At 41.3% G+C, this 14,417-nt stretch overlaps 1 protein-coding gene across 1 annotated transcript; it reads left to right on the top strand.

Annotated features, from left to right (window-relative positions):
• The first annotated feature begins 3,589 nt into the window (after positions 1 to 3,589).
• On the top strand, positions 3,590 to 11,940 carry LOC135531262 (zinc finger protein 239-like). Its single transcript, XM_064959387.1, has 2 exons — positions 3,590 to 4,190; positions 9,011 to 11,940. The coding sequence occupies exons 1-2, from the start codon at positions 3,809 to 3,811 to the stop codon at positions 9,784 to 9,786; spliced, it is 1,158 nt and encodes a 385-aa protein (XP_064815459.1). The 5' UTR covers positions 3,590 to 3,808; the 3' UTR covers positions 9,787 to 11,940.
• The last annotated feature ends 2,477 nt before the right edge of the window (positions 11,941 to 14,417 follow it).

The raw sequence follows: 14,417 nt of genomic DNA on the forward strand, positions 1-14,417 counted from the left end.
GTAAAGGGTCTAAATACTTATGATAATGTGATATTTCAGGTTTTTTTTATATACATTTACAAATATTTCTTAAAACCTGTTTTTGCTTTGTCATTAGGGGGTATTGTACGTAGATTGATGAGAACAAAAACAATTTAATTTATTTTAGAATAAGGCTGTAACGTAACAAAATGTTGAAAAAGTCAAGGGTTCTGAATACTTTCTGAATGCACTGTGTCTATATTAGGGACGCACGATATATCGGTAAGCATATCGGAATCGGCTGATTATAGCTAACAATGCCAACATCGGCCCGATGTCTAGTTTAACGCCAATGTGCAAAACCGATGTCAAAGCTGACGCGCATACCTATATAAAGTAGGAAGATGACATAATGTATTTAGTCAGCCACCAATTGTGCAAGTTCTCCCACTTAAAAAGATGAGAGAGGCCTGTAATTTTCATCATTGGTACACTTCAACTATGACAGACAAAATGAGAGAGAAAAAATCCAGAAAATCACATTGTAGGATTTTTAATTTATTTATTTGCACAGCATTCCTAACCTAGCCCACAATGTCTGCTGTGTGGATCGATTTTAAAGTTGTGCTGCTATTATTTCCTGAGGAGGGGAGAAAGTGAAATCTTTTCAATACCACAATGACTCATTTGAAAGTGCATCACCCCCAGGTGTTCTGCGACGACTTAGAACAAAAGCAGAAAAAAAACTAAGTTCACATTTCAAACAACTAAACAAGTTCAAGTCCAGCAGTCATTTGAAAGGGTAAGAAAATTTCAGTCTGGAAACACAAAGGTGAAATCCACTAACGCCAAGATAACGGAATTCATTGCCCTTGAAAATCAACCGATCTGCACCGGTCGAGCACTTCGAAACCCCAGTACACACTACCAAGTAGAAGCTATTTTTCAGATGTTGCCCTACAGTCTCAGAGTTGTTGAAACTCACATCCATGAGCTACTTGCAATGGGTGTCACTGTTATTAGCTTCACGACTGACATTTGGACCAGCGATGTCAGCCCCATGAGCATGCTGAGTCTGAGAGCACAGTTGATCGACGAGGATTTCGTACTTAGGAAAGCCGTATTGCATGCTCAAGAATGTGCTGGTTCTCATTCCAATGCTGCCATTTCAATGGCATTTGAGAACATGTTAGAAACTTTGAAACATGAACACATTCTAACAACTGTTTGGAGAAATAAGCTCCTCAACTGTGTCTGCAGCAGACATGATACGCGCTGAAACACTCAACAAAACTGCCGACCGTGGGGTTTTATTTATTTAAAAAAATATATATATATGTAACCTTTTTTTAACATTTTTTACTAGGTGTAATGGATGTGAAACGGCTAGCTAGTTAGCGGTGCTGCGAGCTAAATAGCAACACATGACAACACAGCATGGTAGCAACACAACATGGCAACAGCAGGACATGGTACAAACATTATTGGGCACAGACAACAGCACATAGGGCAAGAAGGTTGAGACAACAATACATCAAGCAAAGCAGCCATAACAAAGGTAGAGGATTAAAACTTGTAAAAGTGCTCAACTAGAAGCTGTGAATAAGCGATTCGGCGGTATTCTCTATGAGCCTCTACTGTGTCGCGGCCGTGCTCAATGTTAGGTACAAGACCCGCTACTTCTTTATTAACAGGCATTCTCTCTGAGCCGCTTTACTGTGTTGCCACCATGCTCGATACTAGTGTAACAGTATAATTTTAGACCTCACCCATACCCGGGCGTGAACCAGGGACCCTCTGCACACATCAACAACAGTCACCCCTGGAAGCGTCGTTACCCGTCACTCCACAAACCATTACTTCAAGGTCTCAGAGCAAGTGACGTCACCGATTGAAACGCTATTTAGGGCACACCACCGGTAACTTGCTAGCCATTTCACATCCGTTACACTAGGTACACTAGGACCCGCTACTTCTTTAACGGGCATTCTCTCTGAGCCTTTTTACTGTGTCGCCGCCGTGCTCGATGCTACAAGGACCACTAATTCAATACAGACAAGAAACAGGGTTTACATTAAATGTTACAGACACAGCTGGACAAGATGAAAACGGACACAGTGACAGTGGGCAAGGAGGAAGAGAGGCCACGGACTGACAGAGCTGGACAAGATGGAAACGGACACAGTGATCGTGCTCTCCAAGGAAGAGAGGCCACGGACTGACAGAGCTGGACAACATGGAAACGGACACAGTGACAGTGTGCACCGAGGAAGAGGACACGGACAGACAGAGCTGAAACTTCACTGCTTGACATGTATGATGAAATCCTGATTGAGAATGAAATGACTGAACAAATGAACCACGAAACAACACATAAGTGAAAGAAATAGGTTTTGATTATGTTTTACTGGTAATGGGAATAACGTTTTGGTCAGTGTGTGTGTGTGTTTCAACTATTTAACTGTAGTAGAATGCTTAAAAGGCCGCAAAAACGTTTAATATCGGTTATCGGTGTTTGTCAAAAATGTAATATCGGTGCATCCCTATTATATATGTTATTTTGTAGTTTTTGTCTTCATTATTATTCTACAATGTAGAAAATAGTAAAAATAAAGAAAAACCCTTGAATGAGTAGATGTGTCCAAACTTTTGACTGGTACTGTATATGTGGGTATCTATCTATTCTAATACCATGTATATAGCTAGAGGCTCATTTGAATAGCATTGTTAAAATCAACTGTTTATTTGACTGATTGTGTAGTAGATGTAAAGTTTATTTTAAATGAATCAAAAACTAATAAATTAACATATGTTTCTCTTTGTACGCTTCAATATAAAATGTAAACTATTGAAAGAAATGAAAAATAAATCAAATATTTTCTTCAAATGCGTTACCCGGTCTTTCAGTCAATGCTGCCAGTGTGACGTAAAATCTGGTGGACATGACAGCTTCTTCACAACAACAAGGATGTCACTAGTTACTACAGCCAGAAAGGTTAAGTAATTGTCTTGAGAGTCTAGCCTCCCAAAATACATGAAACAACACAAGTATGAAGTGACTATCATTATGGTACTCTTTATTGTGAATAAGAAAAACTGCTAAATTTAAACAGCAAAACCAAGGGTATTTATATTTATTATGGATCCCCATTAGCTGTTGCCAAGGCAGCAAAAGGCTATCGAGCTAGCAGTCATCAACCAGAGGGAGCTAAAAGGCTAGATACACTTATTTTGCTTTCACAACAAAAACGTATTTTGTTAACTAGTCATTACAGACTATTGTGAAATGGTAGAACCTGCTGTAGCCAACTAGCTAACCATGTGATTGTTTCTCTGTGACCAAAACATGACGTTTTATTTTGCTGATATGGGAATGAATACACAAGCAGCATATCAAACTGGGGTAATGTTTTAGGTTACATCCGGATATGACGTTAAAAAAACACCACTGTGTATAGCAGATGTAAAATATGTTTTGATTGTTTTCTCATTAAAAATCTGCACTAATCAATAAACTTCCCCACTCTAGGCCGCAGATGGCGATGAGCGTCTTTCGGGCGTCGCTACCAGCGTGACGTGTAATCTAGTGGACGGAACGGGAAGTTTCTTCAACAACTGCAGCTTGTCAGACACCTCCGTAGCTTGTTAGCCAATATAGCCGAAACGTATGAGCTCTTAAGACTGTTTCGGTGTATATTGGTCCCTGTGTTTAAAACATAATTATTTCGTATAGCTAGTTTCACCATTTAATTAAATATATACGTTGTTAAGTTAGTAGCTAGCTGGATTGCTGAATTAGCTTAGAACCAGGCTAGTCGTTAATGCTAACTAGCTAACATCTCCGACCATGAGTTCACTAAGCTACTCTCCTCCTGATAAAGAAGAGGAGGTCTACTGGACGGAGAAAGAAGCTCTGGGACTGAACATTGTCGTGAAAGAAGAGGAGGGGGATATTACAGTAAAAGGAGAGGAAGAAGCTTTCAGAATGCAAGAGGAGGTAGAAGAGGCCATCAGTATCACATTAAAAGAAGAGGATGATGTTACAGTGAAAGAAGAGAAAGAACATGTTGGAGTGAAATATGAAGAGGGGATAGAGGCTGTCACAGTAGAAGAAGAGGAGGTAGAAGCTTTCAGAATTAAAAAGGAGGAAGAGGAGGAGGATGTTATAGTGAAAGAAGAGAAAGAACCTTTTGAAGAGGAAGAGGAGGCTGAAGATCTGATTAACACCCGTGAGTACTGTCTTAAAAGCAGGGCCACAAACTGCCCTTGTTGAATTAATATATCGTTTTAATATCTGGCTCTGGGCCTCGCCATTGATTCTGGGAGAATATAACTTGTAAATGTCCACTGAATTTAGTTCAACTGTTGTACTCTATACGAATGCAAAATATAAGCTTGTTTTACTCTCATTGTTTGTAAACAATGTAACTGTAAATTAACACTGTATATCCTCAAAACATGGAGGCAGTTTCATTTGTATCTATTAAGGATCTCTTTTTAGGTTGTGCTAAGGCAGCAGCTACTCTTCCTGGGTTTTATTATGGATCCCCATTAGTTCCTACCAAGGCAGCAGCTACTCTTCCTGGGTTTTATTATGGATCCCCATTAGGTCCTACCAAGGCAACAGCTACTCTTCCTATGGTTTATTATGGATCCCCATTTGTTCCTGCCAAGGCAGCAGCTACTCTTCCTGGGATTTATTATGGATCCCCATTTGTTCCTGCCAAGGCAGCAGCTACTCTTCCTGGGGTTTATTATGGATCCCCATTGGTTCCTGCCAAGGCAGCAGCTACTCTTCCTGGGGTCCAGCAACATTAAGGCAGTTATATATGATTTTAAAAAAAATATTACATGACATTACATTTCATAACGCTTTTCACAACAAATTAAGTGTGTTCCATCAGGCCACTACTCTACCACCACATATCTACAGTACATGTGTAGGTGTGTAGGTGTGCGTCTTCTCATATGTATGTCTATGTGGTTCTTCTTTGTCCACACTGTTCCATAAGGTGTCGTTTTTTTTAAACCAAATCTGATTCTACTGTACTTGTACTTGCTTCAGTTACCTGGTGTGGAATATAGTTCCATGTAGTCATGGCTCTGTGTAGTACTGTGGAATATAGTTCCATGTAGTCATGGCTCTGTGTAGTACTGTGGAATATAGTTCCATGTAGTCATGGCTCTGTGTAGTACTGTGGAATATAGTTCCATGTAGTCATGGCTCTGTGTAGTACTGTGGAATATAGTTCCATGTAGTCATGGCTCTATGTAGTACTGTGGAATATAGTTCCATGTAGTCATGGCTCTGTGTAGTACTGTGGAATAGAGTTCCATGTGGTCATGGCTCTATGTAGTACTGTGCTTCTCCCATAGTCTGTTCTGTACTTGGGGACTGTGAAGAGACCTCTGGTGGCATGTCTTGTGGGGTGGACATGGGTGTCTGAGCTGTGTGCCAGTAGTTCAAGCAGACAGCTCGGTGCATTCAGCTTGTCAACACCTCTCACAAATACAAGCAGTGATGCATCTCTCCTCTACTTTGAGCCAGGAGAGATTGACATGCATATCATTGTTAGCTCTCTGTGTACATCCAAGGGCCAGTTGTGCTGCTCTGTTCTGAGCCTATTTAAATTTTCCTAAGTCCCTCTTTGTGTCACCTGACCACACGACTGAACAGTAGTCCAGGTGTGACAAAACTAGAGCCTGTAGGACCTGCCTTGTTGATAGTGTTGTTAAGAAGGTAGAAACTAGGGCCTGTAGGACCTGCCTTGTTGATAGTGCTGTTAAGAAGGTAGAAACTAGGGCCTGTAGGACCTGTCTTGTGGATAGTGCTGTTAAGAAGGTAGAAACTAGGGCCTGTAGGACCTGCCTTGTTGATAGTGTTGTTAAGAAGGTAGAAACTAGGGCCTGTAGGACCTGCCTTGTTGATGGTGTTGTTAAGAAGGTAGGAACTAGGGCCTGTAGGACCTGCCTTGTTGATAGTGTTGTTAAGAAGGTAGAAACTAGGGCCTGTAGGACCTGCCTTGTTGATAGTGCTGTTAAGAAGGTAGAAACTAGGGCCTGTAGGACCTGCCTTGTTGATAGTGTTGTTTAAGAAGACAGAGCAGCCCTTCATTTGTTATACTTCTCCCCATCCTAGCTACTGTTGTTTCAACATGTTGTGACCATGACCGTTTACACACCAGGGATACTGATAACCTGAACCAGGTTGCAGGCACTGGTTGCAGTTTTGAGGTTTTTTTTTCTTGAGTGGGCAGCTTGTTGATATTGAAATATTGAAGTCAGTATTGAAATCACCAAGAAAATATATCTCTCTTATTGATATTACATACATTATCAAGCATTGTCAGCCAGTAAAATACTACTTGGTTCTAAATATTCCTATGTTTCAAAAGTAAATTGAATTGCTAAAATATACATAACTATCACCAGTAAAATTATTAAACAAAGCAGATGGCATCGTTTTCTTGTTTTACAATTGGACAGATAGTCAGGGGACACACTCCAACACTCAGACATCATGTACAGATAGTCAGGGGACACACTCCAACACTCAGACATCATGTACAGATAGTCAGGGCACACACTCCAACACTCAGACATAATTTACAGATAGTCAGGGGCACACTCCAACACTCAGACATAATTTACAGATAGTCAGGGGCACACTCCAACACTCAGACATCATTTACAGATAGTCAGGGGACACACTCCAACACTCAGACATAATTTACAGATAGTCAGGGGCACACTCCAACACTCAGACATCATTTACAGATAGTCAGGGGACACACTCCAACACTCAGACATCATTTACAAACGAAGCATGTGTTTAGTGAGTCCTCCAGATCAGAGGCAGGAGGGATGCCCACGTGTTCTCTTGATAAGTGTGTGAATTGGACCACTCTCCTGGCCTGCTAAGCGTTCAAAATTTAACGAGTACTTTTGGGTGTGAGTGGAAAATGTATGTAGTAAAAAGTACATTGTTATCTTTAGGAATGTAGTGAAGTAAAATTTGTGAAAAATATAAATAGTCAAGTACAGATATCCCCAAAAAGTACTTAAGTAGTACTTTAAAGTAATAATAATAATAATGTACATTTGCTGAAGCATTATGACAACTCAGCGACACAATGGTAGGGATTAAATGAGCTGGGCTTGGGTCATTGATACGTTATTGTACATAATGGCTCCGTGGAGGATGGCTGTCGTTTTACGGGCTCCTAACCAACTGTGCTATTTTGTAATTTTTCAAAAAGTTATCTTTTTTTATGGTTCACATGGGGAAAAGGAAAGAGGAGTCTGAGGATCATAATGACACAGACCCTAGATATAATTTAAATAGAGACAGTGGTACACAATGACACAGCCCCTAGATATAATTTAAATAGAGACAGTGGTACACAATGACACAGCCCCTAGATATAATTTAAATAGAGATGATGGTACACAATGACACAGCCCCTAGATATAATTTAAATAGAGACAGTGGTACACAATGACACAGCCCCCAGATATAATTTAAATAGAGACAGTGGTACACAATGACACAGCCCCTAGATATAATTTAAATAGAGATGATGGTACACAATGACACAGCCCCTAGATATAATTTAAGTAGAGACAGTGGTACACAATGACACAGCCCCTAGATATAATTTAAATAGAGACAGTGGTACGCAATGACACAGCCCCTCAGTATAATTTAAATAGAGACAGTGGTACACAATGACACAGCTCCTCAATATAATTTAAATAGAGACAGTGGTACACAATGACACAGCCCCTCAATATAATTTAAATAGACATAGTGGTACACAATGACACAGGCCCTAGATATAATTTACATAGACATAGTGGTACACAATGACACAGTGCCCAGATATAATTTAAATAGAGACAGTGGTACACAATGACACAGCCCCTCAATATAATTTAAATAGAGACAGTGGTACACAATGACACAGCCCCTAGATATAATTTAAATAGAGACAGTGGTACACAATGACACAGCCCCTAGATATAATTTAAATAGAGACAGTGGTACACAATGACACAGCCCCTAGATATAATTTAAATAGAGACAGTGGTACACAATGACACAGCCCCTAGATATAATTTAAATAGAGACAGTGGTACACAATGACACAGCCCCTAGATATAATTTAAATAGAGACAGTGGTACACAATGACACAGCCCCTAGATATAATTTAAATAGACATAGTGGTACACAATGACACAGCTCCTCAATATAATTTAAATAGAGACAGTGGTACACAATGACACAGCCCCTCAATATAATTTAAATAGAGACAGTGGTACACAATGACACAGCCATAGATATAATTTAAATAGAGACAGTGGTACAAAATGACACAGCCCCTAGATATAAATAAATAATCCACAATATGATTAAAATGAGTTATGACATCGTAGATCCAAAAATATGTTCTCAATTAATATCATCAATAGAATATCAAAAACCTGTTCCTAGAAAAGCATCATAGTGATCTACAGTGCATTCGGAAAGTATTCAGACCCCTTGACTTTTTCCACATTTTGTTACGTTACAGCCTTATTTTATAAATGTATCCTATATGACTAGTATATTTATCCATTAGGTCTATTACATGTATCCTATACTGACTAGTCTAATACATGTATCCTATATGACTAGTCTATTTATCCATTAGGTCTATTACATGTATCCTATACTGACTAGTCTATTACATGTATCCTATACTGACTAGTCTATTACATGTATCCTATACTGACTAGTCTATTACATGTATCCTATACTGACTAGTCTATTACATGTATCCTATACTGACTAGTCTAATACATGTATCCTATACTGACTAGTCTATTTATCCATTAGGTCTACAACCATGAAGTTTAATAGTGTTTTTATTGGCCTATAAATCACAACAGCCACTCTTTATTTGTTATTGAGGGATCTATTCTGGATTAAACCTCATAGGAAGACAGTTTTATCATGTGGTGGTTTCATTCAGGTCTCAGTTTCACTCAATACTCTGTCTTTGACAGGAGAGGGACCAGACTCTCACTCTGACAGCAGGAAGAGTCCTTCAGGGGAACCAGACCCAGAGACGCCCAAACCAGCAAGACCACACCACTGCTCCCACTGTGGAAAGAGTTTTACCCGGTTCTGGAACCTAAAACAGCATGAGACGATGCACACAGGAGAAAAGCCTTTTCAATGTTCCCAGTGTGGAAAGAGTTTTACCTGGTTAAGGGCCCTGAATAGGCATGAAGAAATACATACAGCAGGGAGGAAGACCCACCAATGCTCCCAGTGTGGAAAGAGTTTTACTCAGTTAGGAAGCCTGAAAATACATGAGAGAATTCATACAGGAGAGAAGCCTTACCCCTGCTCCCTGTGTGGAAAGAATTTTACCATGTTAGGCAATCTTAAAAAACATGAGAAAATACACTCAGGAGAGAAGCCTTACCACTGTTCCCTGTGTGGAAAGAGTTTTACCCAGATAGGGAGTCTGAAAACACATGAGAGAATGCACACAGGAGAGAAGCCTTATTACTGCTCCCAGTGTGGCAAGTATTTTTCTCATTTAGAGACCCTGAAAATACATAAGAGAATACATACAGGAGAGAAGCCTCACCACTGCTCCCTGTGTGGAAAGAGTTTGACCACTTTGGGCAATCTAAAAGAGCATGAGAGGACACACACGGGAGAAAAGCCTTTTAAGTGTTCCCTCTGTGGAAAGAGTTTTACCCATTTAGCGAGCCTGAAAAGGCATAAAGGAATACACACAGGAGAAAAGCCTTACCAATTCTCCCAGTGAGGAAAGAGATTTTCACGATTACAGGACCTTACATGACATGAGAGGACACACCTGACCACTGCTCCCAATGTGGAAAGACTTTTACCTTGTTAGGGATCCTGAAAACATTGAGACACAGGAGAAAAGATCTACCACTGTTATCAGTGTGGAATAAGATTTACCCGGTTCTAGAACCTGAAATAATTCATATAAATACACAGGAGGAGAAGACATACCACTGCTCCCATTGTGGAAAGACATTTCCCAGTCAGAGGACCTGAAAACACATGAGAGAATAGAGAGGCTGTGTTCTGACTTAAGTTTTTGACTGAGAATTTGGGGTTTTGTTTAAAACCACATTATTAAATCGTATTCAGAAAAGGTTTACAGGAATTGGTTTAAAAAGGTTTACAGGAATTGGTTTAAAAAGGTTTACAGGAATTGGTTTAAAAAGGTTTACAGGAATTGGTTTAAAAAGGTTTACAGGAGAGGCCTGGGAATTCCTGTAAACCTTTTATGAGTTATGATTTAATGTGGTATTATATATATATATATATATACACTGCTCAAAAAAATAACGAGAACACTTAAACAACACAAAGTAACTCCAAGTCAATCACACTTCTGTGAAATCAAACTGTCCACTTTGGAAGCAACACTGATTGACAATAAATTTCACATGCTGTTGTGCAAATGGAATATACAACAGGTGGAAATTATAGGCAATTAGCAAGACATCCCCCAATAAAGTAGTGGTTCTACAGGTGGTGACCACAGACCACTTCTCAGTTCCTATGCTTCCTGGCTGATGTTTTGGTCACTTTTGAATGCTGGCGGTGCTTTCACTCTAGTGGTAGCATGAGACGGAGTCTACAACCCACACAAGTGGCTCAGGTAGTGCAGCTCATCCAGGATGGCACATCAATGCGAGCTGTGGCAAGAAGGTTTGCTGTGTCTGTCAGCGTAGTGTCCAGCGCATGGAGGCGCTACCAGGAGACAGGCCAGTACATCAGGAGATGTGGAGGAGGCCGTAGGAGGGCAACAACCCAGCAGCAGGACCGCTTTCTCCGCCCTGGTTGCAAGGATGAGCAGGAGGAGCACTGCCAGAGCCCTGCAAAATTACCTCCAGCAGGCCACAAATGTGCATGTGTCTACTCAAATGGTCAGAAACAGATTCCATGAGGGTGGTATGAGGGCCCGACGTCCACAGGTGGGGGTTGTGCTTACAACTCAACACCGTGCAGGACGTTTGGCATTTGCCAGAGAACACCAAGATTGGAAAATTCGCCACTGGCGCCCTGTGCTCTTCACAGATGAAAGCAGGTTCACACTGAGCACATGTGACAGACGTGACAGTCTGGAGACGCCGTGGAGAACGTTCTGCTGCCTGCAACATCCTCCAGCGTGACCGGTTTGGCAGTGGGTCAGTCTTGGTGTGGGGTGGCATTTCTTTGGGGGGCCACACAGCCCTCCATGTGCTCGCCAGAGGTAGCCTGACTGCCATTAGGTACCCGAGATGAGATCCTCAGATCCCTTGTGAGATCATATGCTGGTGTGGTTGGCCCTGGGTTCCTCCTAATGCAAGACAATGCTAGACCTCATGTAGTTGGAGTGTGTCAGCAGTTTCTGCAAGAGGAAGGCATTGATGCCTTGGACTGGCCCGCCCATTCCCCAGACCTGAATCCAATTGAGCACATCTGGGACATCATGTCTCGCTTCATCCACCTACGCCACGTTGCACCACAGACTGTCTAGGAGTTGTAGGGAGGTCATACAGGCACGTGGAGGCCACACACACTACTGAGCCTCATTTTGACTGGTTTTAAGGACATTACATCAATGTTGGATCAGCCTGTAGTGTGGTTTTCCACTTTAATTTTGAGTGTGACTCCAAATCAGACCTCCATGGGTTGATAAATTTGATTTCCATTGATCATTTTTGTGTGATTTTGTTGTCAGCACATTCAACTATGTAAAGAAAAAAGTATTTAATTCATTCAGATCTAGGGTGTGTTATTTTAGTGTTCCCTTTATTTTTTTTGAGCAGTGTATATAGTTTTTTGTTGTTTTTGTGGTTGCCTGTTTTGCATGTTATTTTGGCATTAATATGCATCACATCAGTTTGCAAACAATGTTTAAAAAAATGAATTAATAAATATTGCGTTAATAAAGCCGCATACAAACTTTTTTTGCTTTCTTGAGTAAGGCAGCTCCAAAGTGCAGGTGTTTCAGCCTAGCTCAGTGCTTTCTGTGGTGGTGGAGCAAGAAAATACGGAGCGAAGGGGTTGGTAATGTTCTCTAATTGCGCCGTAAGATGGCGCCGGAGCAGAAGGCAGACGCCCCCAACTGATTGTTTTTTTTGTTTGTTTATCTGCGTTGTATGTAACTTAGTAAAAAAAAAATTGTACATAATGTTGCCGCTAACGTCTCTTATGACCGAAAATAACTTCTAGACATCAGGACCTCGGTGACTCACCACGGCAGAATCATTCTTCTTCTTTCACCACTCTGACGAGCCCGAGGCGGAGGGTATATGGCTCCCCCGGGAACAGGCCCCGACCCCAGTGATCTGCTTGAAGAGGAGACGGAGAAAGAGAGGCCTGAGGGCGGGCTGCCTTCTGAATAGTCAGAGGCGATCGAGAGAGAAAAAACACTCCCCTCAATTCTGCTAGCAAACGTGCAATCTTTGGACAATAAAATGGACAAGTTATTGCGAAGATTAAACGACCAACGGGACATTAAAAACTGTCACATCTTATGCTTCACGGAGTCGTGGCTGAACTACGACAATATCAATATACAGCTCGCTGGTTATATGCTGCTGTACCGGAAGGTTAGAACAGCAGCGTCTGGCAAGACAAGGGGTGGAGGTCTATGTATTTCTGTAAGGAAGTCTCGAGCTATTGAATTATTACTATACTATTGCCTGAAGTAGAGTTTCTCATGATAAGCTGTAGACCACACTATCTACCTAGAGAGTTTATCTGCATTTTTCGTAGCTGTTTACATACCACCACAGACTGAGGCTGGCACTAAGACCACATTGCCTGAAGTAGAGTTTCTCATGATAAGCTGCAGACCACATTACAAGAGAGTTTATCTATATTCTTTGTAGCCGTTCACATAGCCGTTCACATACCACCACAGTTAGAGGCTGGCACCAAGATAGCATTGAATGAGCTGTATTCTGCCATAAGCAAACAAGAAAATGCTCACCCAGAGGCGGCGCTCCTAGTGGCCGGGGACTTTAATGAAGGGAAACTTAAATCAGTTTTACCAAATTTCTATCAGCATGTTAAATGTGCAATCAGACGGAAAAGAACTCTGGACCATCTTTACTCCAGAGATGCATACAAAGCTCTCCCTCACCCTCCATTTGGTAAAATCTGACCATAATTCCATCCTCTTGATTCCTGCTTACAAGCAAAAATTTAAGAGGGAAGCACCAGTGACTAGATCAATAAAATAGTGGTCAGATGAAGCAGATGACTGTTTTGCTAGCAAAGACTGGAATATGTTCCGGGATTCCTCCAATGGCATTGAGGAGTACACCACATCAGTCACTGGCTTCATCAAAAAGTGCATTGATGATGTCGTCCCCACAGTGACCGTATGTATATACCCCAACCAGAAAACATGGATTGCAGGCAGCATCCGCACTGAGTGAAAGGCTAGAGCTGCCACTTTCAAGGAGCTCTAACCCGGAAGCTTCTAAGAAATCCTGCTATGCCCTCTGATTAACCATCAAACAGGCAATATGTCAATACTGGCCTAAGGTCGAGTCGTACAACACTGGCTCCGACACTCGTCGGATGTGGCAGGGCCTGCAAACCATTACAGACTACAAAGGGAAGCACAGCCGAGAGCTGTCCAGTGACACGAGCCTACCGGACGAGCTAAACTACTTCTATGCTCGCTTCGAGGCAAATAACACTAAAAAATGCATGAGAGCACCTGCTGTACCGGAAGACTTTTACGTCACTACATTCCTAAAGAAAATAATGTACTTTTTACTCCATACATTTTCCCTGACACCCAAAAGTTGCAGGACAGGAAAAGGGTCCAATTCACGCACTTATCAAGAGAACACGTGGTCCCTACTGCCTCTGATCTGGCACAAATGCATAATTTATATAGCCCCTGGCTATCTGTGCATTTGAAAAACAAGAAAATGGTGCTGTCTGCTTTGCGTAATATAAGGAATTTGAAGTGATTTATACTTTCACTTTTGATAGTTAAGTATATTTAGCACCAAATATTTTTAGACTTTTCTCATGATTGTAGACTTTTACTCAAGTAGTATTTTACTTTTGAAAGTCTGAAGTTTTACTCAAGTATCACAATTGGGTACTTTTTCCATCACTGCCATTTTATCATTTTGAAGTGTCATTCAGGTCTTTCTGTTTCACTAAATACTCTGTCTTTGGCAGGAGAGAGACCAGACTCTCACTTTGACAGCGGGAAGAGTCCTTCAGGGGAACCAGACCCAAAGAAGAGTCCTCCAGGGGAACCAGACCCAGAGACATCCAAACCAGCAGGACAACACCACTGTTCCCTCTGTGGAAAGAGTTTTACTAAGCTACAGAACCTAAGAGTGCATGAGAGGACACACAGAGGAGAAAAGCCTTTCCACTGCTCTCAGTGTGGAAAGA

The sequence above is a fragment of the Oncorhynchus masou genome, unplaced genomic scaffold (assembly GCF_036934945.1).
Source record: "Oncorhynchus masou masou isolate Uvic2021 unplaced genomic scaffold, UVic_Omas_1.1 unplaced_scaffold_1568, whole genome shotgun sequence".
Lineage (NCBI taxonomy): Eukaryota > Metazoa > Chordata > Actinopteri > Salmoniformes > Salmonidae > Oncorhynchus > Oncorhynchus masou.

Excerpts from the sequence above, each read along its gene's own strand:
- LOC135531262 (XM_064959387.1), top strand. The coding sequence starts at position 3,809 with ATGAGTTCACTAAGCTACTCTCCTCCTGATAAAGAAGAGGAGGTCTAC. Across the intron at positions 4,191-9,010 it reads TGAAGATCTGATTAACACCC|GAGAGGGACCAGACTCTCAC; the intron begins GTGAGTACTGTC and ends TGTCTTTGACAG.